Raw genomic sequence first — 22,368 nt, 5'->3', positions numbered from 1 at the left:
CCGACAGCGGTGGTGGAGCTTCGACCTCTTCATCCTCAGCGCCGAGACGTGCCGCCCACACCCAAAGGTCACTTTAATCACATGCCTAAATTAGGTACATGCTGTGAACCTGAGAGAACCAGGGCAGCAAGAAATGAGGCAGCCCCTCTCCCCAGGAAGTCGGGCTCTGGCCCGCCCAGGAGTCTGCAGTGACACTTCTGCATTCTAAGGAAGGGGCCGGGGCCTTCCCCAGCCCTCCCTCACAGGAGAGCGGTCCTGCGGCCCACTGCGCTGGAGCCGTCTCCTCGACGCCTGCACACCAGGCCCTGGCTCTGTCACTTTAGCTGAATTTTAAGTGTGTAAATGACAGCATTGCCTGTGGCAGTCTGCGCAGTACCAGACCTTCGCTCATGCAGACCACCTTCATGGAAAGGCTTTCTGGGGTATCGTTTCAGCCGAATTCACCTGAGCCTGCAATGAAAGCGCTCCTACTTAACAGTGCACGGTCTGAGATGTTCGTGGGTTCTGACTGGGCCTCCCCGCAGCCATGCCTCCCGCCAAACGATCAGCACCACGCTACTAAAAACAGGGGCAGCTTGGTGTGGTAAACTACACGCCTAGCCAGACTCTGTGGGGACCGACTGGGGTGAGAAGTAGGAAAGATCTCTCCTCCTCTCTTACACGTCTGGGTTTTGCTCTAAGCTGAAAGGAGAGCAGAGACACTGGGCGGAGGGGTTGAGGAAATGCCTGAGACATTCCTCTGTGTGTGTTTCCACTGATTGGGTTTCTCAGGGTATGGGAAGAGTGGACAGCCAGAGGGACAACGAAGGGGAAGAAAGGGTGTGTTGGGTGGATCCAAGGGTACCCCAAATCTGTGGACAGTGACTGCCGAGGACTTCGGATGCTGTTGCTATGGTTTACTGAAGTAAGCTCATTCCTGGAAGGCCATGCCCTTTCTCCTTTGCCGTGATGGACTGTGGTGGGCTGGGCAGGGAGAGCAGCTGGGGAGGTGCCCGGGAGTACGATCCAGGAGGCGAAAGAGGGACAAAAGCCCTGTGGGGCTGCTCTCAGATCAGGTCGCCAAGCTGAGCGGCTTCAGCAGGCTGACCCCAGAAGGTCCGTCATGGCCGCAGGGTCCTGGTTTCCGGTTCCCCGCCCCTCTGTTCAGGTGCCTGGAGCCCGTGGCTGAGCTGGTGGGAGTGGGAGTGGGGTGGGCTGGGCGGCTCCCAAAGGAAAGGAGACGAGAGGCTTCTTGTGACTTCTGCCCAGCCCACACAACGAGCTGGGGAGACTTTATTTGTCTCGGGGGAAAGTGAGAACAGAATGAGAGGTGTCGAGGTGGAAGGGAGGCGATACTGACGGCACAGGAAGGACGACAGGACGACCACGCGCCGCCAAACGGCCGGGTGGCAGGCATCATCACAGGGCCCGGGCCAGGCACACCCGGCTCTCCTTTCATCAGCCTTGAGTCAAAAGGGGGACCCTGGGGCACCAACGAGGGTGAGAGGGTGACCCCAGTGGGCTTGCAGCTAGCACCATGGCAGCCCTGCCTGGCCGGGAGACTGGAGGGAGGCTGTGGTCCCTGGAGGCGCACACGCCCACCCACGCCCGCTCCTCAAAGGCGTCTCCTGCCCTCAGCCCATTCACAGCCGGCCGCGCACACCCTGCGCTCCAGGCCGGGGCAGCGGGGGCTGGGCCTGCGACCTTCCTGCACACGGGCCCAGAGCCAGGACCTCGCTGTACGGCTGGGGGCAGGAGATGACGGCGGCCACCGGTCGGTTCTTTCTGCACAGCAGTACCCTGGCCCTAGGCTGTATCATCTCATCCCGTGGCCAGAGGGCTGCTGCGCGGGCCTGGCCACGCCCACGTGAAGATGGGCTGCTGTGACAGGTGAGGGGGTATGAGAATGTGGTGAGGCCACAGAGGGAGAGGACCGGCAGCCAGGTGGACAGGAACGCTCTCTGAAGCCAGTTTCCTAGTGTTCCCGCCCTGGAGCAAGGCTTTGGGGAGACCCTGCAACCACCCCTACCCCAGGCCACCTCCACCAAGCGGCTTTCTCTGACTTCACCACGACCCCTCCTCAGCCAGCAGTCTGCACCAGGGCAGAGGAGCTGGGGTCACGTCAGCCAGGCCCCTGTCCCTCACAGGCAGTGAGATGAGGTGACACCATGGATGGTGACTAAGGCCCCAAAGTCCCTGCCTCTCTGCCTCCCCAGAAACCTCACAGCCAGGCCAGCCCCAGAGAGCACAGCCTGTGTAAACAGCCCGGGGGGAGGAGGGGTTGCTACATATGGGAAACAGTTAAAAATAAATTAAAAAGCACCACTGTGTCCTGTGGTCCTGTGGCAGTCTCCACAGGCCTGAGGTCTCAGCTCAGGCGGGTAAGTGCCAGGGATTGCAGGTGGGCATCAGCAGAGAGCAAGCTGGGATAGGTTCCATTCTGCTCCCTTCTCCCCAAGCATTTCCAGGAAAGAGCCTGTGGGTCAGAGTGTCCTAGGGACCAGCAGCAGCTTCTGCATCTACCTGACTCCAGCTCCCAGCTCCCTCTCACATCTCTTCCCCTATACCCTGTCATTTCTGGGAAGTTCCCAGAGGCATCTAGGGCTTCTTCCCTGCTGATAAGCAGCCACAACTAGACCCAGAAAGGACCTTGTTTTGGACTCACCCAAGGTGAGCCATTTCTGTATTTGGGAGTGGAGGAACATGGGGACCACAGTCCCCACTCCCTGAGAGCTGAGACGGGTCAGTGAGCCAGGGACCACCATGCCCCTTTCACTGGTCTGGCCAGGGCTGTGGCCTGAGGGCAGATTAGGCACCTCTCTGGGGTCCACTGACCCCAGGAGAAATCTGGTGAGGCTCCCCAGCCGGGAGTGACCAGTTGGCCTCCGAGGGTGTGTCAGGCCTGGCTCTGGACCCTGAGCGCTGGTTGGATGAGCGGTGGCCTCTGGGGCCTTCCCTGCAGTTCCCCGTCCTCCCTCCCGCCCTCTCTGTTCCCAGGCACCAGCCCATCTCCTGGCAGGCTGGTTGCCAAACTGTCTCTATTCCACTCTGGGCCCTCTGGTGACGGGGCAACCTACCCAGGTGTCCAGCCTGTCTGCAGGGAGGGCAAGGAGGAACTCAGGTGGCTCGCCTGGCGGGGGAGGTGTCTCTGCTGGGACCCTCCCCTGGAGAAAAATTCCTCCTCCGAAAACTCAGAACGTCCCACTTCAAGGCATCCCAGCGGACTCCTTGCCAGCACAAGCTCATGACTCCGGGGGCAAATGCACTCTTTTGCGTGTACTGGAGTTTAAATTTCTTGAACTGATTTGCCAACCTTTAAAAATCAGATTTCTCAGAACTTGGGGTTCTGGTCTCTAAAACAGATAATCTGGCCCCATAGAGCCAGTACTGTAAGGACAGCTAAGCTATAGCAGCCCTCAGTGTGCCACAGTCCCCACACAGCCCTACAGCCTTCCCATTTGTCACCTGCTGGTCTTTACGGACATTTGAGTTTACGACTCTAGTTCTTCTGCTCCCTTGACCAGGCTCACAGCCTCTCAGTAAAACCTTACCAATCACCACATCAAGTTGTCCTTCTATAACCCAATCCTCCCTCCAGCTTTCTGACAAGAAGTCATCTGTGCTGTGGGGAGCTCACTCCTCCCCAAGGCAGTCTATCCTAAACTCCCTCCCACATCCCTTCCTCACGTACACCCCCAGGTGTTGGGCTCTGTCCCTTCTCAGTGGTCAAACTGCCCTTTGCCTCCTATTCTTTGAACTTCCAGAACCTTCTCCCCACCCTGCCAATCTCTCCCCATACTCTCACTTCCCTGCCAGGTCTCATGGATGATGGGCAGGATGTGGACGTCTCCAGGGGCCTGGCTTCTTCTCTGCCAGGGCCCCGAGGAACTGCTGAAGTGGCAGGCCCCTTCCCCATGACCCAGGAGCCTAAAGGGGCGGCTAAAGGAGGGGGTGCGCCTGGGGCACAGCTCTCCTGGTCTGCTCTTGGTTTCCCCAGGAAGGGCTGAAGTATTAGGGGACACAGCAGAGCCACCCCCAGAACAGCCAGGGGAAAGACCCAGGCCTGAGGTCCCGCCCATCATCCCAGGCTCAGTCGCAGCTCCGGGACAAGCACCCAGGTCTGCTCGATCCCCACAGCCACGCAGACCCCAGTGCAACTCTGGGCCCCCCACGAAGTCCAGACCCTCTGCTGGGAGCCCCCCACCAGGCTGCAGGAACAGGCAAGGCTGGGCTGGGCACGCAGACCCAGCCTCGGTCCACTTCTGGGTCTCTTCAGCCGGGCCCGCTGGCTTCAGCCCAGGCCCACAGAGTGCTGCTTGTGGGGCCACTAGGGCCTGAGGGGTCTTCCAGGCCATCAGCTCCTGCTCGGAGGCCGATGTGGCCTGCGCCCAGCTCCTGACTTACGGGCTGCACAGACCTTTCTCAGGGTGATTCTACCCTGCTTCCCTTTCCCTGGGTCAAGCGTCCGCCAGGACAGTTCCAGCTGGAGAAACACCTCCATCCTCCCAACTACCCCGAGGCTTGGGGTGGCTGAGAAATTTCCCATCTCCAGGAGGCACCCAGATCCCAGAGAGCCACTGCGGGCAGAGTCACTGGCAGAGCCAGCAAGCTGTCCCCCCCCAGCCCAGGGCCCCAGGTCCCTGCGTGCCGCCTTTCCAGCCACCAGCACACATTTGTCTCTTTTTTCCCTAAATACCTTAAACATCAGTTGTAGAGCCAGAGACTCCAAATAAAATACTAACTGCCTTCTTGGCCCAAAGCTAAGGGCTTGGCTCAGTGGCAGGGGCAGCAGAGTGGGGGACTGAGCCGCAAGGCACCCTTCCTGCGGCCTGCAGCCTGCCCCCACCCTTCCCTGGAGCAAGGCCAGTTCCAGCAGGTGGATCAGCCCAGAAGCAGGGGCTGGGGTGCCGCTTGAGCCTCACACCCGGATCTGGTACCCATTGAGGTCTGGCATGGCTTTGGGCTCCGAAGGCTTCTTCTCACCCGAGGGCCTGCAGGGAGAAGAGCAGAGCAGCCGTCAGTGAGTGACTGGGTGATCGGGAGCTAGAGGGGGCGGGAGCGAGGGAAGCTGCCCTGCTGGCTTCTCTCCTCCATGCTCCCAGGGGCCCTGGAGGCAGAGGCTGTGGGAAATGTGTTTCCGGGAACCCTGGCCAGCCAGAGCTTCCTGAATGGGGTTCCTGTCTCACAGGGAGCTTGCTCTCTGCTGGAAGTTAGCTAATCTGGTGGCAGCTGGTGGGTAATACCTTAGAGCATAAATCTCCCCCGGGGAATCTCTTCTTTACAAAGCTGCCCAGGTCAAAGTCAATGGTGATGGACATTTTGGTGCCAAAGAGCCGCTTGGTATCCCTTAGCTCATATCAGAGAAGTGGTTCCTAAATGACTAAATGACAATTGTATTTAAAGCAAGAGCCAGACTGATAGGAGAGTGACTCAGAGCAGGAGGCTTGGGCATTTACTGGCATTTTTTTTTTTTTTTTTTTTTTTGCCATCTAGACACAGACAAAACCCACAGACTCTTGGGAGTCTTGGGGGCACAGCTGTGCTCAAAGCCACCTACACTGAGCCACAGGAGACGGCTGGAGGACTCCCGGCCTGGCAGAGCCCCACGGTCACCCTTTTTCCACATCATTCTGCCTGCTGACCTTTCTGTCTGGACCCCACTGGTCCAGCACAGGGTGGCCCGGGGCCCTGGAGGGGGTTTCTTTGGGGAAATGGCACCATGCTGCTGTGGAAGATGTCAACACGTAAACAAACCCACCCCAAATCCCTTCCCTGGGTGGGAACAAAAGAGACAGAAGGATGTGAACAGAGGAACCCAGAGAAGAGGAGAGGGAAAAGGCCATGTTGGGCCCAGTCCCACGCAATCCCATCCCTCACCGTCTCTCGCTGCGGCTGTTCCTGCGGTGCGGGCTGGACTGGGCCCGCTGTGGGGAGGACACATCCTTCTTCCGGTCCTTGGTGGGAGAGGGGGGGCCTGTCCCTTTGCCAATCTAGGTAGGGAAGAAGAAGCAAAAGCACGCTTGAGGACTGCCCCAGAACCAACCTGCCCCGTGGACGGGAGGGCACAAGTCCCGGAGGCTGCACCAGGGGCCCCCACCATCCTCTGCCCTGTCTCTGGCTCTTTCCAAATCGACTTTCCAGGCACCAAAGGGCAGCAGCCACCATCCCTGCATCCCTGGAGGTGGCTCAGAAGCAGGGGAGCTGCGGGGCTGTCACATTGTTATAAAAGCCCTCGAGAGGCCCCTTGACTCACAGTAGGTCAAAGTGCCAAATGGAGATGTTTAGCTTTGCCTGGGAGCCTATCAAACCCAGATAGCATCGGCTATCTAGAACCAAGCAGAAGTCAGATTAGTAACTCTGTCTGATTAAGAAAAAAGAAAGAAATCAGGCATGGCGGTACATGCCTGTGATCCCAGCAACTCAAGCGGCTGAGGCAGGACGGTCATGGGTTCTAAGCCAGCCTTGACTACTTAGGGAGACCCTGTCTCTCTGGATTCAAACCCCAGTGCCACAATAAACAAACAAACAAACAAGCAGATGAATCATTCTTTAGGCAACCTGGTCAGGTTGACTTGAGTTTTCAAAGCCTAGGGTTCACTGTGGGGCCCTGTCGAGGGGAAAGTAACAGGGAGTCCTTAGTGCCTGACAGTTTGGAACCCCAAGACTAAAGGCCAAGTAACTGTTGGTTCCACCTCTAGATCCAACCTGCGACCTTGGAAACACAGTAAAATTCCCTGCAGCAAAAGCAGGATGGAGGGTGACCCAGAGCAGGGTGCCCACTCAGGGCAGAAGACAGCAGCCCCCCTCTAGTGCAGGGTCCCTGCAGCCCACTTCTGAAATGGGGGAAGGCACTGCCAGTCCACTGGGTCTTGGTTTAGGGGCTGGCTGGGCCGGGGCAGTCCCTGCTCTTAGAACCCCCTGACCGGACACCAAGCTCAGTCTCCCTCAGCAGGCTGAGCTCCAGGTGGACCGCCTGTCAGCAAGTCTCCGGGCTTCCTACCCTGAAAAGGGCGCTCCACCAGTGGCTGACTTGCCAGTGCCCAGGCTGCTAGCTGAGGTGCAGGCTCCAGGTCATCTGGAGGGGCGGAGGTTCAGGGCAGCTGGCTGAACCCAGGAGGGAAGCCTACTGGGCCCCAGGGGAGGCACCTTCAGTCCCGTTAGACCCAGCAAGAGCCCCAGATTCTGCCTGCAGAGAGGCTTGAGGCCACTCTTCAGCAGCTCAAGTCCAGTTCTGGGTAGGACAGACCCCTGAAGTCCTGACACCCCCTTATGGGTGGGAAAGAGGGGGAAGAAATCACCACTTGTTGTCTTCCCTGGGGCCTATTTTCCTCTGTCTTCTAACCTCCTAGTGCTTTATTGAATGTTGGGGGGCTGGGGGCTCAAGGGACGGGACATGCAGGAGTGGGGAGGCTCTTTGTGCCCCCAACCACCCTTTCCACCAGATAAGTCAGGATTTCCCGCTACTGGTCCTTACTTCAGAGTCCCTGCCGCCTGGAATTCCAAGGCTCTGTGTCAAAGACCTACCACCATGCCAACGCAGGTCACTGCTTGGTGAACGGTCCTGGGCCTGCCCAGCCAGGGGGCAATTTGGACAATAAGACCACTGAGAGAAACACTGAATTTAAGTAGCACCATCACACCATCGTATCCCTCATCCTCACACGCCCTCCACTGGGGTGGGGCATCGGGGGAGGGCAGGCAGAGGACCTTCCGGACCCGTGGGCGGAGCCCGACCTTGAGCCGCATGTCGCGGGCATGGCGCTCCAGCTCCTTGCGGAAGTCGTCGCGGCCCAGCTTCTCCACGTCCAGGACCGAGTGCTTCCACTCGATCTGCTCCACGCTGTGCGGGTCGTGGGACACGCACTGGCCCAGCTTCACCTTCTTCAGCACGTGCCAGCAGCGACCGTAGGCGGCCTGGTAGTCCAGCACCAGCTCGCTGAGCGTGCGGAAGGCCGGCGGCTTGTACATCAGGTCCTCCCGCCGGCTCATGCCCAGGGCCCCGTAGCGGCCCCCGAAGTTCACCCCCAGCACGATGTGGCGGAAGTAGTTCCCTGAGAAGTAGGTCTTGAAGCTGATGGGGAAGCGTTCCAGGGTGGGCATGCTGTTGGTGAGGTAACTGACCGTCACCCCGGCTAAGGAAAGGGCCAGCACAGGGAGCGGGCCTGGGCGCCCGCCATGGGACCTGCCTGTGGCTCAGGGGACCCGAGGCCACCAGCTTCTGAAGGCAGAGGCCACGCTTGTTCATCTCCAGATTCCTGGCACCTAGCATCAAGCCTGGTCTACAGGAAGTCCTCCTGCTGACCTCCACAGGAACCATGACCACTGCTATGATGTCATCAGAGCCCCCAGGGTAACAGCTAATAAGGGGCTCCTGACTCCAAAGTGCAGGGCTTTCCAGAGCCCGGTGGGGGTAGCGGGCTCTCCTGCCCCTGCCTGTCAATCACACGCAGTTCTCTGTCACCCGGCCCCCCAGCCACTTCTCTCACATTTTCTCTTTCACACACACACACATCTCTTCACAGATGCAGAGCTTTCTGTTGGCCTCTCCTTTTCTCACCACCGCCCCCTCCTCCTGCCACACGCTCTCCCTTGCTTCTCAAATAATCAAGCTGTGGTCACAGCTGGGAGGCCTGCTGCAGCCGGTCCTGGGCACACTGGAGCCTCTCAGCCCACGGCCTGCATGCTCTCCTCTCCAGGCACCTGGGCCTCAACCTAGCCCCTCGCCAGCTCCTGCCCAGCTCCTGCCCAGCTCCAGCCTCTGCCAGCCTGCTGTGGGCCTCCAGGGAGTCAGCTCCCTGTTTCTCCTCCACGGCCCTCACCACCATCTGTATTCTACTTATTTCTTTGTTTACTTGCTCTTTCTGTCTCCTTCACCAGAAAGGAGACTTCCTGAGGACAGGGACTTGGCTGTCATGTTCTTTGCTGTTTCTCCAGGACCTGTCCCAGAGGGCGGCACAACATAGTTACTCAGCAACACTCTTCTTGAATACATGGGTAGAAAGAGATGAATGGGCAAGTGTGGGGCAGATGCCACCCACACGCTGTGCTACGTGCCCTAGAAAAATGACTCGTTTGATTGTCCTAGAGACTCCGCAACAGGCACTACCACGGCCCCCACGTGTAGAGGAGGACTCCAGGACTTAGAGACGTTAAGGAGCTTGCTTGGTGGCCACACAGTAAGTAGCACAGCCAGGATTAAGTCTGGGGTCTCAGACACGACATGGGTTTTCCTGCAGCACTAGACTCATTCTGCAATGCTGACCGAGCCCAGTTCCTTCCAGTGACCAGGGATACGGAGCATATAAGAAACGCACAGCCCTGCCTGGCAGAGTGCAGTGGGAACAAGACCCAGGAACTAACAGCAAAGAGCCCACTGCACTGAGAGAGCGATGGGGACATGGGAGGGGCCCTTCACCAAGGCAGGTACTGCCCGCAAACCACCAAATGACCCCTGAAAGGCCTTGGGACAACACAATCATTCTGGGAACAGCATCTGGGTGTGCTCTGCAGGGATGGAGCCTCTGCTTTAGTCCCCCTGAGGGAGAGGGGACGAGGGGTCTTGAGGGAGGTGTGGGCAGCGGATTAAAGTCAGGAAGAGCTCTGTAAACAGGTAGTGCTGGCTGGGCTCCTGGACATGGGTCCCTCCTGTTACAAATGACTGCCACAGTGGAGCTAGCTCTTGGGACCTCTGGGGGATGGGGAAGGGGGCACTAAAGCCTTTTTGTGTAAACTTGAGGCAGGTACGTCCGTGGGAGAGTGTCCCCTCTGATCACAGTCCTGGGAGCAGCATGCTTCTCACCTTTGACGGTCTTCTCCTCCTGGGACCTGGTCCTGCATTAGGTGTCCTTCCCAGACCCTCCTGGCTACCCCCTATTCTTTGCTCCTCTGCAGCAATGAGCTGGTGGGCTACCTGCCCCAGGGCCCATCAGTAGGCCAAATGCTTAAAAGCTGGTAGGGAGCCAGCACGTGGTGGCGCACACCTGTAATTCCAGTGGCTTAGAGGCTGAGACGGGAGGATCACGAGTTCAAGGCTGGCCTCAGCAACTTAGTGAGGCTCTAAGCAACTTCGTGAGACCCTGTCTCACAATAAAAAGTAAAAAGGGCTGGCGGCGTATCTCAGTGGAAGAGCGCCCCTGGGTTCGATCCCTAGTACTGGGGTGGGGTAAGGAAAGCGGGTAGGGAATGTGGGAGGGGTGGGGAGAGATGAAACACACTTGGCTCTGAAGTGGTGGAGTGAGATGGGTACATGGCAGTTTATTATATTGTTCTATATTTGTACAAGTTTAAATATTTTATAACATTATATAATTTTGACTCATTAATAAAAAGGTAGGAACCAGGTGTGGGTAAGGGAGGAGAATTGCAAGTTCAAAGCCAGCTTCAGCAACAAAGCGAGGCTCTGAGCAACTTGGCCAGACCCTGTCTCAAAATAATAAATAAATAAATAAATAAATAAACAGGCCGAGGATGTGACTCAAGTGGTTTAGCACCCCTGGGTTCAATCCCAGTACCAAAAAAAAAAAAAAAAAGGGACTGAGGTGCTAACCAATTAGGAAAGAACTGGCCACAAACACCCACCTCTCACTGGGGTCCCTCGGGGAGGGCAGCGGCTCCTGGTAGCCTGACTGACCCAGTCACAGGTCCTACTTCTGCCCCTGGGGACGAAACCCTGTGCCTATATTTAGGCAACTCTGCTTCATCTCCATGAATCAGCATGTCCAGCCACACCAACACTGGGCCTCCCTGTTGCTTCTGACGGGTTTATTTTTTATTTTTTTGGTGGTACTGGGGGTTGAACCCAGAGGTGCTCTACCACTGAGATATGCTCCCAGCTCTTCCTGTTTTTATTTTGAGACAGGGGACAGGGTCTCACTAAGTTGCCCAGGCTGGCCTTAAACTTGCAATCCTCCTGCCTCAGCCTCCTGCATCACTGGGATTACAGACATGTGCCACCATGCCTGGCAGTGATACAACAGCCCATTCAGAGAAAGGTCACTGTGCCCATGAACTCAAAGCAGAGCTGCCTAGCAAGCCTGAGAAGGAAGCAACTGAGGCCCAGGGGCCTGAGACCTGAGGCTTCTCCTTGGGGAGGAGCCTCCCGAGGTCAAGTGCCTGCTACACGGGAGCTGGGAGAGTCCTGGGCCTCCATCCCTCTCCCTGCTTCTGGAACAGGAAGCTGAGGCCAGTGTAGGCTGAGCTGCCAGGCCAGCCCCTCCCAGACCCCCCAGGCCTCCCAGGGCAAGAGAAGGATACATTCCCAGGATCACGGCTTCCAGGCATTTGATTGGCAGAGCCTCTTTGGTCATTTCCTTGGCCAGGTCCATCAGCCTGTGGGAAAGGAGACAGCTGAGGACAATGCCCCCAGCCCTTCCAGCGGGGGCATGTCGGGAGGAGGGGGCTGGGCGGTACCAGAAGTGCTAGCAGAACAGATCCCCACCCCCAAGCCACCGTCCCCTCAGGCCCCTCCCTCCCTCCCACGGCTGGAGACGGGAGGACAGAGGCCCCTGTCCCTTCAGTCCCTTCCCTCCTTTCATTTCCTCTCCCACACTGGGCTTCTCCACTAATGACCTCTGGGGGAGGGGAGCAGCAGGAAGACAGGACCTTGACAGTCACTGCGCTGGGGCCTCTGCAAGGGTGGGGGGGCAGGGAGTGGGGACCTTGGCAATGACCTCTTCCCTTCCGGAGCACAGTGGGCATTCCTGACTCGACGGAGGCTTCTTTGAAGAGCTGGCTAATGGATGCAGGCTGGGCTCCCTGGATGTGGGGTCTCAGGCAGACAGCTGCCTGGTGCTCTGCCTGCTCCTGCACTTGGAACTCAGGCCATTTTAAGAGAGCCTATCCTGAGGCCTGGGGGTTCAGCAACCGGAGAACAAAAGCAAAAGTAGGGGACTAGGGGGTTGGGTTCTGCCCCCAGGCCTCAAGAGGGGCAGTTCAGTAAATAAACCATTGAAGCATTTTTTCATAAGAAAGCAAACATATTTTATGTGTGCAGCAAGATGTAAAATTCACTTGGGTTTTAAGAATCTGAGCCTGTGGGCAGGGGCCTGGCCCAGCCTCAGCCTGAGTCTCTCCTCCATTCTCAGCGGCCCTGGGGCCTTCTGGCAGTTCTCTAGTGAGTGGCCGGCCAGGAGCCCACAAGCCAGGTGGTAGGGTGGGGAGTGAGAGAGGCCACCCTCCTCCCAGGAGGGTCCCTGTTGCTCAGACACTGACACTGTGCCTTCGACTACATGGCCAGAAGAGGCCAGAAGGGCATAATGGGTGAGGGCACAGGTGCCCCGCGATGCAGATGGACCGAGTGCCCAGGCTGCTGCCGGCAGAGCCGGGGAGTGCTGTCTCCTGCTAGGCCCACCTCTCGCTGGAAACAGCCCAGGTGGCCATCTACCTGGGACACTATCATCAAGGCAGGTGGGGCAGGGGTGCTGCCTGTCATGCTCTGTGCTTAGCATGGACCTGGGGGGATTCCCTTAAGCCCAGGTAGCCCTGGCTGTTCACCTCAGGTGAACTTTTGCCTTGCGACATCCTTAGGATAGGACGCCAGGTACCTGCCCCAATGGCTGGCTTTCCTCCCAGAATATCTGCCTGGCCCCTAAGCTTCCATTCAAAGGCAAACCACAGGGGCTTCCCAGGGGTTCAACCCAGCCAGGGGCCACTGTGAGCCTGGGCCAGGCGGGGTGTCCCGTTCTTACCCTGTCAGAGGTCTGCTCTTCTTAATTTCAAAGAACTGTGTCCCTGTGTGATTGTACCTGTGGGCGCTGGTTAAGGACCTCCTGGGTTGGTCTGGAAGAGGGTGTCCCTTTCGGCTGTGCATCCAGCAGGGGAGCAGGCTGGGTGAGGACACCACAGAGGCCCTCAGAGCACCTTGGAGGATGCTGGAGACCTGGTCCTCCTGAAGGGCACAGGGCGGGTGCCTCTCCTTCCCCCTCCCAGCCCATCCTCTTCGGCTCTCACCCTGTTCTCTGCAGCCTCCCTTCCTCAGACAGGGAAGCTCTGAGCAGGCAGCCAGTGGCCAGGGCTGGGTGAGAAGCCGCGGCTGGGGACGGCTCCCTGAAGCACAGAGAAGGCTGGAGGGTGGGGGTCTGGCTCAGCCTCCAACTGCCAGGTGCTCCCGAGCCAGCCTCTCCCTCCCGCACCGCCATTTCCCCACGCCAGGAGAGGGGCTGGGCCTGACCTGCCGTCCTCAGCCAGCCCTATTCGGGACCCATGACTAGTTCTCCTGCCTGGGCCTCATCTGCAGCCAGGAGGGCGGAGGGAGAGGACCCAGGACACTGCTCGGGCGCAGGGGTTGAGGGGCCCTCGGACAAGGGCACAGGGAACCTGGACTCAGGGGCCCACCTCTCTGCAGGCTGAGCAAAGGGTCTCCTGCCAAGAAAGAAAAAGTGAAGAACCAGGAGAAGGTCCCGGACGTGCAGGTGACCTCCCGGACAGAGTGCTCTGCCTTCGCCCTTCCCCACACTTCTAAAACGGGTCTCCGGAACCCCCGAGGGAACGGTCTTGCTGCTTCTGCCGGGGCTGGAAGGATGACAGGGACCACCTCCCTCCTGCAGCAAGGCCAGTCTCCTCTCTTTACCCCGGCACACCCAGGCAGCTGGGAGGCTGGTGATGGAGGGGCTGGAGCAGGCCATCAGACAAAGACCCCCCAGCTCCAGGTAGCAGAGGTGCCCCGGCCATGGTGCCTGGAAGCCGGCGAACAAGGTGGCTCTGCTGGCACCTCTCCAGCCTCCTCTGAAACGAGCCCTCTTGGCCTCTGGTGCATTAACTAGATGGTGGTCACAGACACGGCCCAGAGAGGATACTGCAGCTCCCTGATGTAGCGCTGCACGGCTTCCAGGCGCTCGGGGACGGGAGTAGAGGGCTGGAAAGTAGGCACACTCGGTATGGGAATCTGGGGATACAGAAAGAGCTCTGGTCACAAGAGGAGGCTCCCCTGAGCTTCCACCAGGATTCGCCCCCGAGAAGCTGGACCCTGGGGAGAGGAAGCCTCCCCTCCCTCTTACCCAGCCTTGCTGGGCAAACCTTCTCCCCTCCTGCCTTGACAGCATTTCTCAACTGGAGCGCATGTCGACTTTCCAATTTTATGCTTCTTTAATAATTTTAGAAAAACATAGGTTGATGCAGCAACTGTTCTGCATTTTAAATACTCATTCACTTCATGGCTTAAGGAGAATGTCAGTATTGGAGTTAAGCTCAGTCCACTTGGGGTTCACTCTGTGCTATGGTGGATGTGGTTTGTCCCCCAGAGGTGTTGGATGGAGGCTTGGTCTTCAGTGTGGTGAGGCCAAGAGATGGGTTCTAGCAGAAGGTCATTAAGTCACTGAGGACTTCCCCCAGACGGAAAGAAAGTAGTTTCTTCTTATGGACCTTGAAGCAGATCTCAGGGTCATCATAGAAGGAACATACGTGGCCCCTCCCCCTTTCTCTAACTTCCTGTTCTGCAGCGTGACCACTCCTCTCTCCCCTGCTCTCCAACCATGATACCATACACCACCACTGGGTCCTCACCAGAGGCTGAGCTAATGGCCTGGGGTCACCAATCCTGAACTTTCATCATCCAAAGCTGTTAGTTAGGTAAACCCTTTTTCTTCATAAGTATCCTGCCACAGGTATTTCATTAGAGTTACAAAAAAATGTGCCAAGTGTGGTGACACATGGTTGTAATTCCAGTGATTTGGAAGGCTGAAGCAGAAATTCCAAGTTCAAGGTCAGCCTCAGCAACTTAGTGAGACCCTGTCTCAAAATAAAAATAAAAAGGGCTGGGAACGTGGATCAGTGGTAAAGCTCCCTGGGGTTCAATCCCTAGTGCCAAAACACAAATGAACCAAACAAAAACCCAAAACTGGTTTTCTCAGAGACCCCTCCTCCCAGGGTGGTGTCTAGGGAGAGATGAACGTATTTTAGCGCTGACACATTTACCAGGGTTTCCAAGTGCAGCCTGCACTGCTGAGGACACCTCAGTGGCAGTGGGGCAAGGGAACTTACTTTGGGACAGGTCTTGTTGTGGCTCTACTCACAGGACCCTGGCTGCCTGGAAGGGTCTGACGAAGGCACAGGGCCCGTGGGGTCTCCTTCAACACCTCCTTTCCCACCAGCTCCCTGCCTAAGCAGTACCGGAAGCCAGACAGTCCTCCTCAGGAGGGACTCTCCAGCACCAGCCCAGCAGGTGGGGAGGGAACAGGACGCTGGGACGCTGGGAGCCAGGACGGCAACAGCAGACCCTGGCTTTCCCTCAGCCAGGGCAGCCTGAGCCTGGCATTTGGCTGCCACAGTCAGAGAGGCCCAGGGGACCAAGAGTGCATCGGTGAGGGTCCTCTGAGGGCTCAGAGGTCCCCTGGGTAGGAGAACCAGACCTCCAGGGGCAAGGCCACTGCCCCCTGCCCCCCCGCCCTTTGGCTACCAGCACAGGCAGCTGTGAGGTGGCCTCCGGCTCCTCACAGGGAGGTCCCACCCGCCCCTCTCTCCTGCAGGCCTCCACCTGGTCCTTCAAGGCCACACAGAGCTCTCTCTCCCCCCACCTGGCTGGGGCTACCAGGGCTGCCGTGAGTCAGGTGAGGCTCTGCGTGCAGGGCAGGTGACCTGGGAGCCCAGTGTGGGGAGGGAAGGACCCAGCTCTTCCTGCCCTTTCCGTGGCGGGCTTTCCCGGTGGAGGAGATACGGAGCCCACGGGGCACAGCCTTTTAAGTGCTGTGGTTGCGGTGGCTGGGGCTGTGACAGGGAGGAAGAGACGCATTCCACTTATCACCACACACTCACTTCTGGTGGCTGCTGATGGCAGGGGACACAGGACAGTGTCCAACAAAGGGCAGCGATGAGGAGGGTAGGGCCCCTGGTCTAGAGAGACAGTCTTGCACGCTTCCCCTCCCCCTGGCCAGGGTCCCCTGCTTCCTGGCTGGGCAGTCCTTGTCCCTAGCAACCACACAGGCCCAGAGCAGCTGACGTCTCCGTCTGCAGACAGTTATTTCCCCTGGCGCATTACTCTCCTCCTCAAACTGGTGCCACCACTTACAGTCACCAGTAGGATAAAAGCCCAGGGGTGGGGGCTTCCCGTCTTTCTGCCGACCACCCTGTGCTCAGTGGCCTCCCCTGTGTCAAGAATGCGTGGGCAGTGGAGGGGGCGGAAGTGGTATCACAGGAATGGCTGAGCCATTTCCTATAAACCGCACTGCACGTCCTTCCAGTCACCTAACCTCAGGTGGCACTTCCTGCATCCAGGGACCTGGAGCAGTGTAGGCGCACTTCCCACAAGAAGCTCCAAACACGGAGGGAGCTGCAGTCCAAGAACCACGCAGAGCCAGGCCTGGGCCAAGGCCAGGCAGCACCCAGGAGGGCACTGAGAACCCGGGCACCTGCCGTCCAGAAAAAGAGCCCAGGAACCAACTGCGTGCAAGAAGGAAGAGTCGGAAGAGGCCTGGACTTCCCAAGCAGGGCCTCAGTCACCATCACCGAGGCCAAGCGGGAAGGAAGTGCCTGGCCAGCTCCCGGCCTCACACCACCCCACCGCGCTGTTTCCTCAATGTTCACTCACGATCAGCAGCTCTGCACATCCAGGTGAGCTGGCCACTTGGGGGCTGTCTCTTGGATTTCACCCTCAAAGCCTCATTTGAAGATGGGCACCCTCACAGAACCCACCTCATGGCGTAAATGAGTTGCTGTGCATGGGCAGCTTAGAACAGGGTCTGGCTGCAGCAAACGCTCCATTCCTGTCCGCTGGCACTGGTACTAGTGTGTGCCAACGGAACCCTTTTGGAGATGTCCACATTCCCATTCTGCAGGTACTCAATGGCCAGAGTCACAGTTAGACCTTCAGCAGCTGGGTTTCATAAGTGGCCACCAGGCTTGTAAAGGTGTTGACAGCTTGAAATGGCAAGGGGAAATGGCCACCAAGGAGCATCCACCATTGCTGGCTTTGGGATTCTTCTGATTCCGCTGCTCTTTGCCATACTGACATCATCCTTGTAGAAGCTTTCTCCAAAGCCCTCGTGGGGGGTGTGCTGCATGCCGTTCTGCAGGTTTTGGAGCACCTGCCAGACGCTCCTTCAGTCCTTCAGTCCTTCCCATCATTCAGTCGGCTCGACATCTCCTGAAGTGGGCACTGCCCATCATGCCCATTTCACGAATGAGGAAACTGCGGGGAGGGAGGTTGCATACCCTCCTCGCGTAAGTAGATATGGGAGAACAAGACCTGGCCAGGGTGGCTCACTCCAGAGGTGCTCCTTTAACCACACTAGCCTGCAGGGGCCCGACTCAGCTGCCTGCCTGGGCTGGGCAGGTAAGAGGAACTGGGCAGCTTGCTGGCAGGGGGAGGGGGCGTGGCGAGCTGGGGGAGGGGAGCCACTCCCCAGCCCCCGCTGCCAGGTGGGACCGCAGCCTCTGTTTCCAATTTGCTAGGTTTTCTGAAAAGATGCCGAACCTGTTTTGTTCTGTGAAAATTTCCCGATTTTAACTTTTGGCTCAGGTGGGCTTTGAAAACACAGCGGAGTCTCGACAGAACACTGCCCAGACCCACCACCGTGGGGCTCCCCAGAAGTGCCCCATGCCAGCTCCAGTGGCAGGGCTGCGAGGGAAGGGGTGCCCTGGTGACAGCGTTCTCTGAGGCTCGCAGTCCGACCCCCAGCACAGCGGCCCTTCTCCAAGCCTCCAGGACCCTAAGGGCTTCGACCCTGGGCCAAGGTCGGAGAGGAACCCCTGCAGCCAGGCAACTTCTCCGAGACGCTTTTCCCATGGCTTGAGGAGGAGAATTTCCAGATTTTTCCAAATCTTTAATAAAATTCCTCCCACCCCATCCTACGCCTGGTCATCTCAGCTCCTTCCTCCGGCTCTTTCCTTCATCCGTATCTTTCCTGTACATTAGGATTGAAGGTGACAAAGTGCCATTACCGAGCAGTTGCTACTGAGCTCACTGGTCCCTAGAAGTGGTGACGATTCCAGAGGAAACCATTCACACTCCCCTGTGCCCCCATTTAGACACAAGCGGAACAGTAGGAGGCTGTCTGCTTGGCGCCATCCTGTTCACGTGGGACAAGTGTGCCCTCTGGTCTCACTGGCTGGCACATATTCTCTGAGTAACATTCCTCCTCATGAAGGAAGGGAGCGGGGAGAACAGGCAATGGGCACCCACAACAGTACTGGCTTGCTATTTTCTGGTTTGTCAAATGCTTGAACACTTGGTTACTCATTCACTCTTCCCCTCAAACAACCCCATTTTACAGATGAGGAAACTGTGGCTTAAACAGGTCAAAGGGACCTTCCTAAAGTCATACAGACAGGTAGGTGATCCAAATCAATGTACATATCCTCTGATTTTTTTTTTTTTTTTTTTTTTTGTGTGTGTGTATATGTGTGGTGCCGGGGAACAAACCCAGGGCTCACCACACATGGTAAGCAAGTCCTCAAATTTATCCCAAAGAAAAAATTTCAGAAATGGATCCCCAAATTTATATTTTAAAATGTTCAACATAGCGTTCATTTTAAGAATAAAAAATTGGAAACAAAGTCCAACCTCATATCAGCTAAATAAATTATAAGTCAGTACAGAGGATAATGATGAAGCCATTCAAAATCAATCTAATTTATCTCTCCTGGAAACATGAGACAGTAGCTCATCCTTCAACCTCAGACTCCTTTTCCCAGGCATTAAAAAAATAATTATTTTTAGTTGTAGATGGACACAATACCTTCATTTTATTTATTTATTTTCATGAGGTGCTGAGGATGGAACCCCGTGTCTCTCTCACGCTAGGCAAGCGCTCTACCCCTGAGCTACGACCCCAGCCCTTCCCAGGCATCTTTTAACAGCCCTACTAATAACCTGGTAAAAACAAAAGAGGCCACTTGTCCCCATGTATAAGCCACTAATTCCATTCTCCCTAGTGCCCTTGCCCTCCCTTTCACCTGAGCAGGCAGGATTAGGCATTGTGCTCTGACCTCTGCCCAAAGGGTTCAGTACTAGGGACACTGCTTCCTTTGACTTACTGATGACGTTTAAAAAATATCTATCAGGCACAAGTTTCCATATAGCATTGTACATTACAGAAAGTCTCAAATACCCTTTCATCCAGCAAACATGCAACTGTGCCTATTCTGTGCCAGGCACACAGGAGACCCTGGGAGGACAAAGATGAATGAGGCACAGCCTCAGCCTTTGCTGGTGACACAGTGGAGGAGTTCCAGCCGATGCAAAAATTACTTAACTTTACTCATCTCCACTTTTTCCCCTTCTTTATTCTTAAATTCCCGGAACCTAGTGCCCAACAGAGCAAAGGCGCTGGAGCCCAAAGCCCTGGCGCTCAGTCCCCACTCTGACACTTACTGGTTTGACTTCCTACTTGAGTTTTGAGCTTCCTCATCTATAAAATGGGGACCTGACCCTACCCACACTTGGCAAGGCTGTTGGAGAATTCAGCGAGGTAACACTGAAAATATTTTCTCAGCATGTGAAGTCCTGCCTCTCCTTTGTCATTTATTATCCGTCTTTTCCTAGTTCTCTGGTTTAGCAAGTGTCATTAGCCAAATAGATGTCAAGCCACATTAGCTTGCTTGTTAGTTCATCTGAATCAGCCCAAAAAGTGATGGGGGAGAACCTCCCTCACAGAATGATCCCAACAGAAATGTTGAGAAAGTTCTGGACAAGTATGACCGGCCAGTCGTTTTTAACTCACACCGGTGGTTGCTGCCCCAGCTGTCAGAAGAGTGTGGCTTAGCTCCCCGCCCCACAGTCACTGCCGTAGCTTATCCGGTGGCCCATCCCTCCCACCCCAATCCCATGCTTCACGCCTCACCTTGGGCAGGTCCGTTGCTCCACGGATCCGCTGCGCCACTTTCTCTCCATCAGGGTGGATCTTGGCCACGTGCTTCCACATCCTTTCCCAGGTGGCCTCGTCCACAGGCAGCCCACCCCGGTTGACGAAGAAAGGGACGCCTCCATCTCGCAGGTCCTCTTCCCCTTCCTCTTCTGGCTCATCATCTCTCTGGGCAGAGGCCCCTTCGCTGGTCTCCAAACGCCTGACCCCAGTGGGGGCGGCGACAGTGGCAGCAGCAGTAGGGGCAGCACCGCTGCTGCCACCCCCAATCACCTTCTTCCCTCCTGGCATCCCTAAATCCTCGACGCAGGTGGGAGGAAGCTTCAGGAGGCGGGAAAAATAGGTGGTTCACAAGAGGCCTCCCACACACCAGCTGCAGAAATAACACATGGCCAAACAGAGTGTAGGGCGCCTTTAAGAAACCAGGGCGTGGCTCTTGTACAATGAAATACTACTCGGTAAGAAAAAAATAAAAATCAGTGCATCAACCTGAAGTGGGGGCTCAGGGGGTGGCTTGTCCAGGTTCAGCCTTAAGGGCCTTGTTTTGTTTGAAAATCGGATAAAGAGACTACACTCCAACCTGGCAGCCTTCACAAAGCACCCTCATGGGGCGGTGAGAACAATGACAGCAGGGGGAAAAAGAGGGAAACTGAGGCCAGGCAACTCAGATCTGCGGCCGCGGAAAGGGAGGGTCAAAGGCACAGTGCCCACTCCGACTGGGCGTCCAGTTTTGTTGAAGAGAAAAAATTCCTCTACAGAGGTTCGCACGCTCACACCTGTGCGCGCCCCTGGGGGTGAAGGGACCGCGGCGACTCGGAGCCTGGTGAGCGCCGAATGGGGACCCCCAGGCGGGAGAGCGGCGCTGGGGCGCGATTTCTCGGACGCGACAGTTCCGGAGCCGAGACTCGCAGCTGGCGGGACGCGGGGAGGGGGCGCGCGCCGACGCGCACATTCCACGCCCGCCGCCCGCTACCCGCACAAAGTGGGCTTTGTCTGCGCCCCAGTCCCCTCGCCTGCAGGAGCGGAGCCCACCGCGGGGAAAGGGCGCGCGTGGGGAGGGGCTGTCGAAGACTCGGGGCGCCAAGGCCCCGCCGGTCCCCAGCCGGGCGCGTCTCAGCGGGCGGATGGCGGGCACCTGGCGCGGCGCTGCGCCAGCCAAGCCATCGCGGGGCGCGGTTCCCGCGCCAGGGCCCGGGGCTCAGAGGGACGGACTCGGGCGGCGCACAGGGGCCAGTCTGAGGTCACCGAGCGGCGGGCTCCGGCCGCAGGGTCGCTGTCCCAGACCGGCTGCAGCATGGGCGGTGGCGCGGCCGGGGCTGGCGAAGGATGCTCCGTGGCTGTCGGCTTGGGCTCCGGCTGCCCTGCTAAGGGATGGAGAAGGACCGCGGGGCGGGGAGGGCAAGCCCGCAGGCTCGCGCAGCCACGGCCGGCGGATGTAGCTGGAGGCGAGTGACAAAGCCCGGGCGAGCGCCGGCTGCGCTGGTCCCCAGGGAGCAGCCTGCGAACCCGGCGCCCACGGGCAGATGGCGGCTCGCAAAGCTGGGGTCTCCGCTGCCAACCCCGCAGCCCCAGGGCCCGGCTGCGGCCCGGCTGATGCCCGCCGGGTTCCCCGCCTGCCAGCCGCCCACCCGGCTCGACTCCGGCCCGCGCCGCGCATGCGCTCCGTCCCCCCCTTAAAGGGCCAGCGCATTCCCGCCCGGTCCTCCCCTCCAGCAGCCATCGCTCTGCTCCTAGTTATCTCAAGGACGCGGGGCATTCGCTCCCTTCTCACCTTTCTTTCAGGGAGCAGCTAAGACTGTGCGGAGTTGCGGAGAAAGTTTACAATGGACCAAACAGAGCGCAAACTCTAGGGAGATTCCTGGCGCCGAAGGAATTCTTGCGGTCGGGAATTTCCCAAAGTGGGTACCTCGTAGGGCCCTCAGCGCGTGGAAGCGAGAGCACTGGTCTGGAAGAGCCAGCTTCTAGGCCGGGTTCAGGACTTGTTTTGATCAGGGACATTCATTCGATAGATCACTTCCCTCTCTAGGTCTCAACTTCCCCACGTATTGGCAGAGGTGACCGCATTGGATGAATTCAAGAGTCCCCCCTGGCGCGAGCGCTCCTTACGGGAGGACGTCTAGTAGTAGAAATGAAAAGGGCGCAAAGTCATCCTGTTTCACCTGGTTCCTGCACTGGGGAGGGGGGCGCCCAGGGACTTCACCTCCAGTTCGCCTCATTGAACTGAACTTTGGATACCCAGGTCCTGTGGACCTGGCAGGATGGATGCTGCTCACTAGAATTGTGGGACCACGACATGAAAGTGGGAGTCTTGGCTGGGGAGAGTCAGCTGGCCCCAAAGACAGTGAAAATATCGCTCGCTGATTGTTGTGCTTGGCTCCTGGACTTTGGAGGCTCAATGCACCCTCCTCCTCCCCATTCCGCAGAGTAGTAACTCTCTAGGAGCAAGCAAAAACTTTGCTAAAAATCCACAGCCTCTCCCCCTACTGGTATTTAGTTAGAATAACAGTCTTCTGAGGGAAATGCAGATTCCTGAATGCTGTAGATTGGATGTCCAATGTCTCCCAAAGGCTCATGCGTTTCTCTTTCTGCTTTCTGA

The 22,368-nt window shown here is 57.5% G+C and overlaps 1 protein-coding gene across 2 annotated transcripts; it reads right to left on the bottom strand.

Annotated features, from left to right (window-relative positions):
- Positions 1-1,239: 1,239 nt before the first annotated feature.
- On the bottom strand, positions 1,240-20,071 carry Vash1 (vasohibin 1). 2 transcript variants are annotated; one of them, XM_047541289.1, is made up of 7 exons: positions 19,752-20,071; positions 13,773-13,861; positions 12,666-12,722; positions 11,233-11,307; positions 7,714-8,095; positions 5,857-5,969; positions 1,240-4,970 (listed from the first exon to the last, which is right to left on the bottom strand). In XM_047541289.1, exons 1-7 carry the CDS (start codon positions 20,061-20,063, stop codon positions 4,898-4,900), a joined length of 1,101 nt encoding a protein of 366 aa, XP_047397245.1. In that variant the 5' UTR covers positions 20,064-20,071; the 3' UTR covers positions 1,240-4,897. The 2 variants fall into 2 exon arrangements, with proteins under 2 accessions (XP_047397245.1, XP_047397246.1); XM_047541290.1 differs by lacking the exons at positions 13,773-13,861; positions 19,752-20,071 and adding an exon at positions 12,928-13,747 and having other exon boundaries at positions 12,666-12,803.
- Between the last annotated feature and the right edge of the window lie 2,297 nt (positions 20,072-22,368).

The sequence above is a fragment of the Sciurus carolinensis genome, chromosome 2 (genome assembly GCF_902686445.1).
Source record: "Sciurus carolinensis chromosome 2, mSciCar1.2, whole genome shotgun sequence".
Taxonomy (NCBI): Eukaryota; Metazoa; Chordata; class Mammalia; order Rodentia; family Sciuridae; genus Sciurus; species Sciurus carolinensis.
Note: the sequence above shows the minus strand (reverse complement) of the source record. Positions and strands in the feature narration are given on the sequence as shown.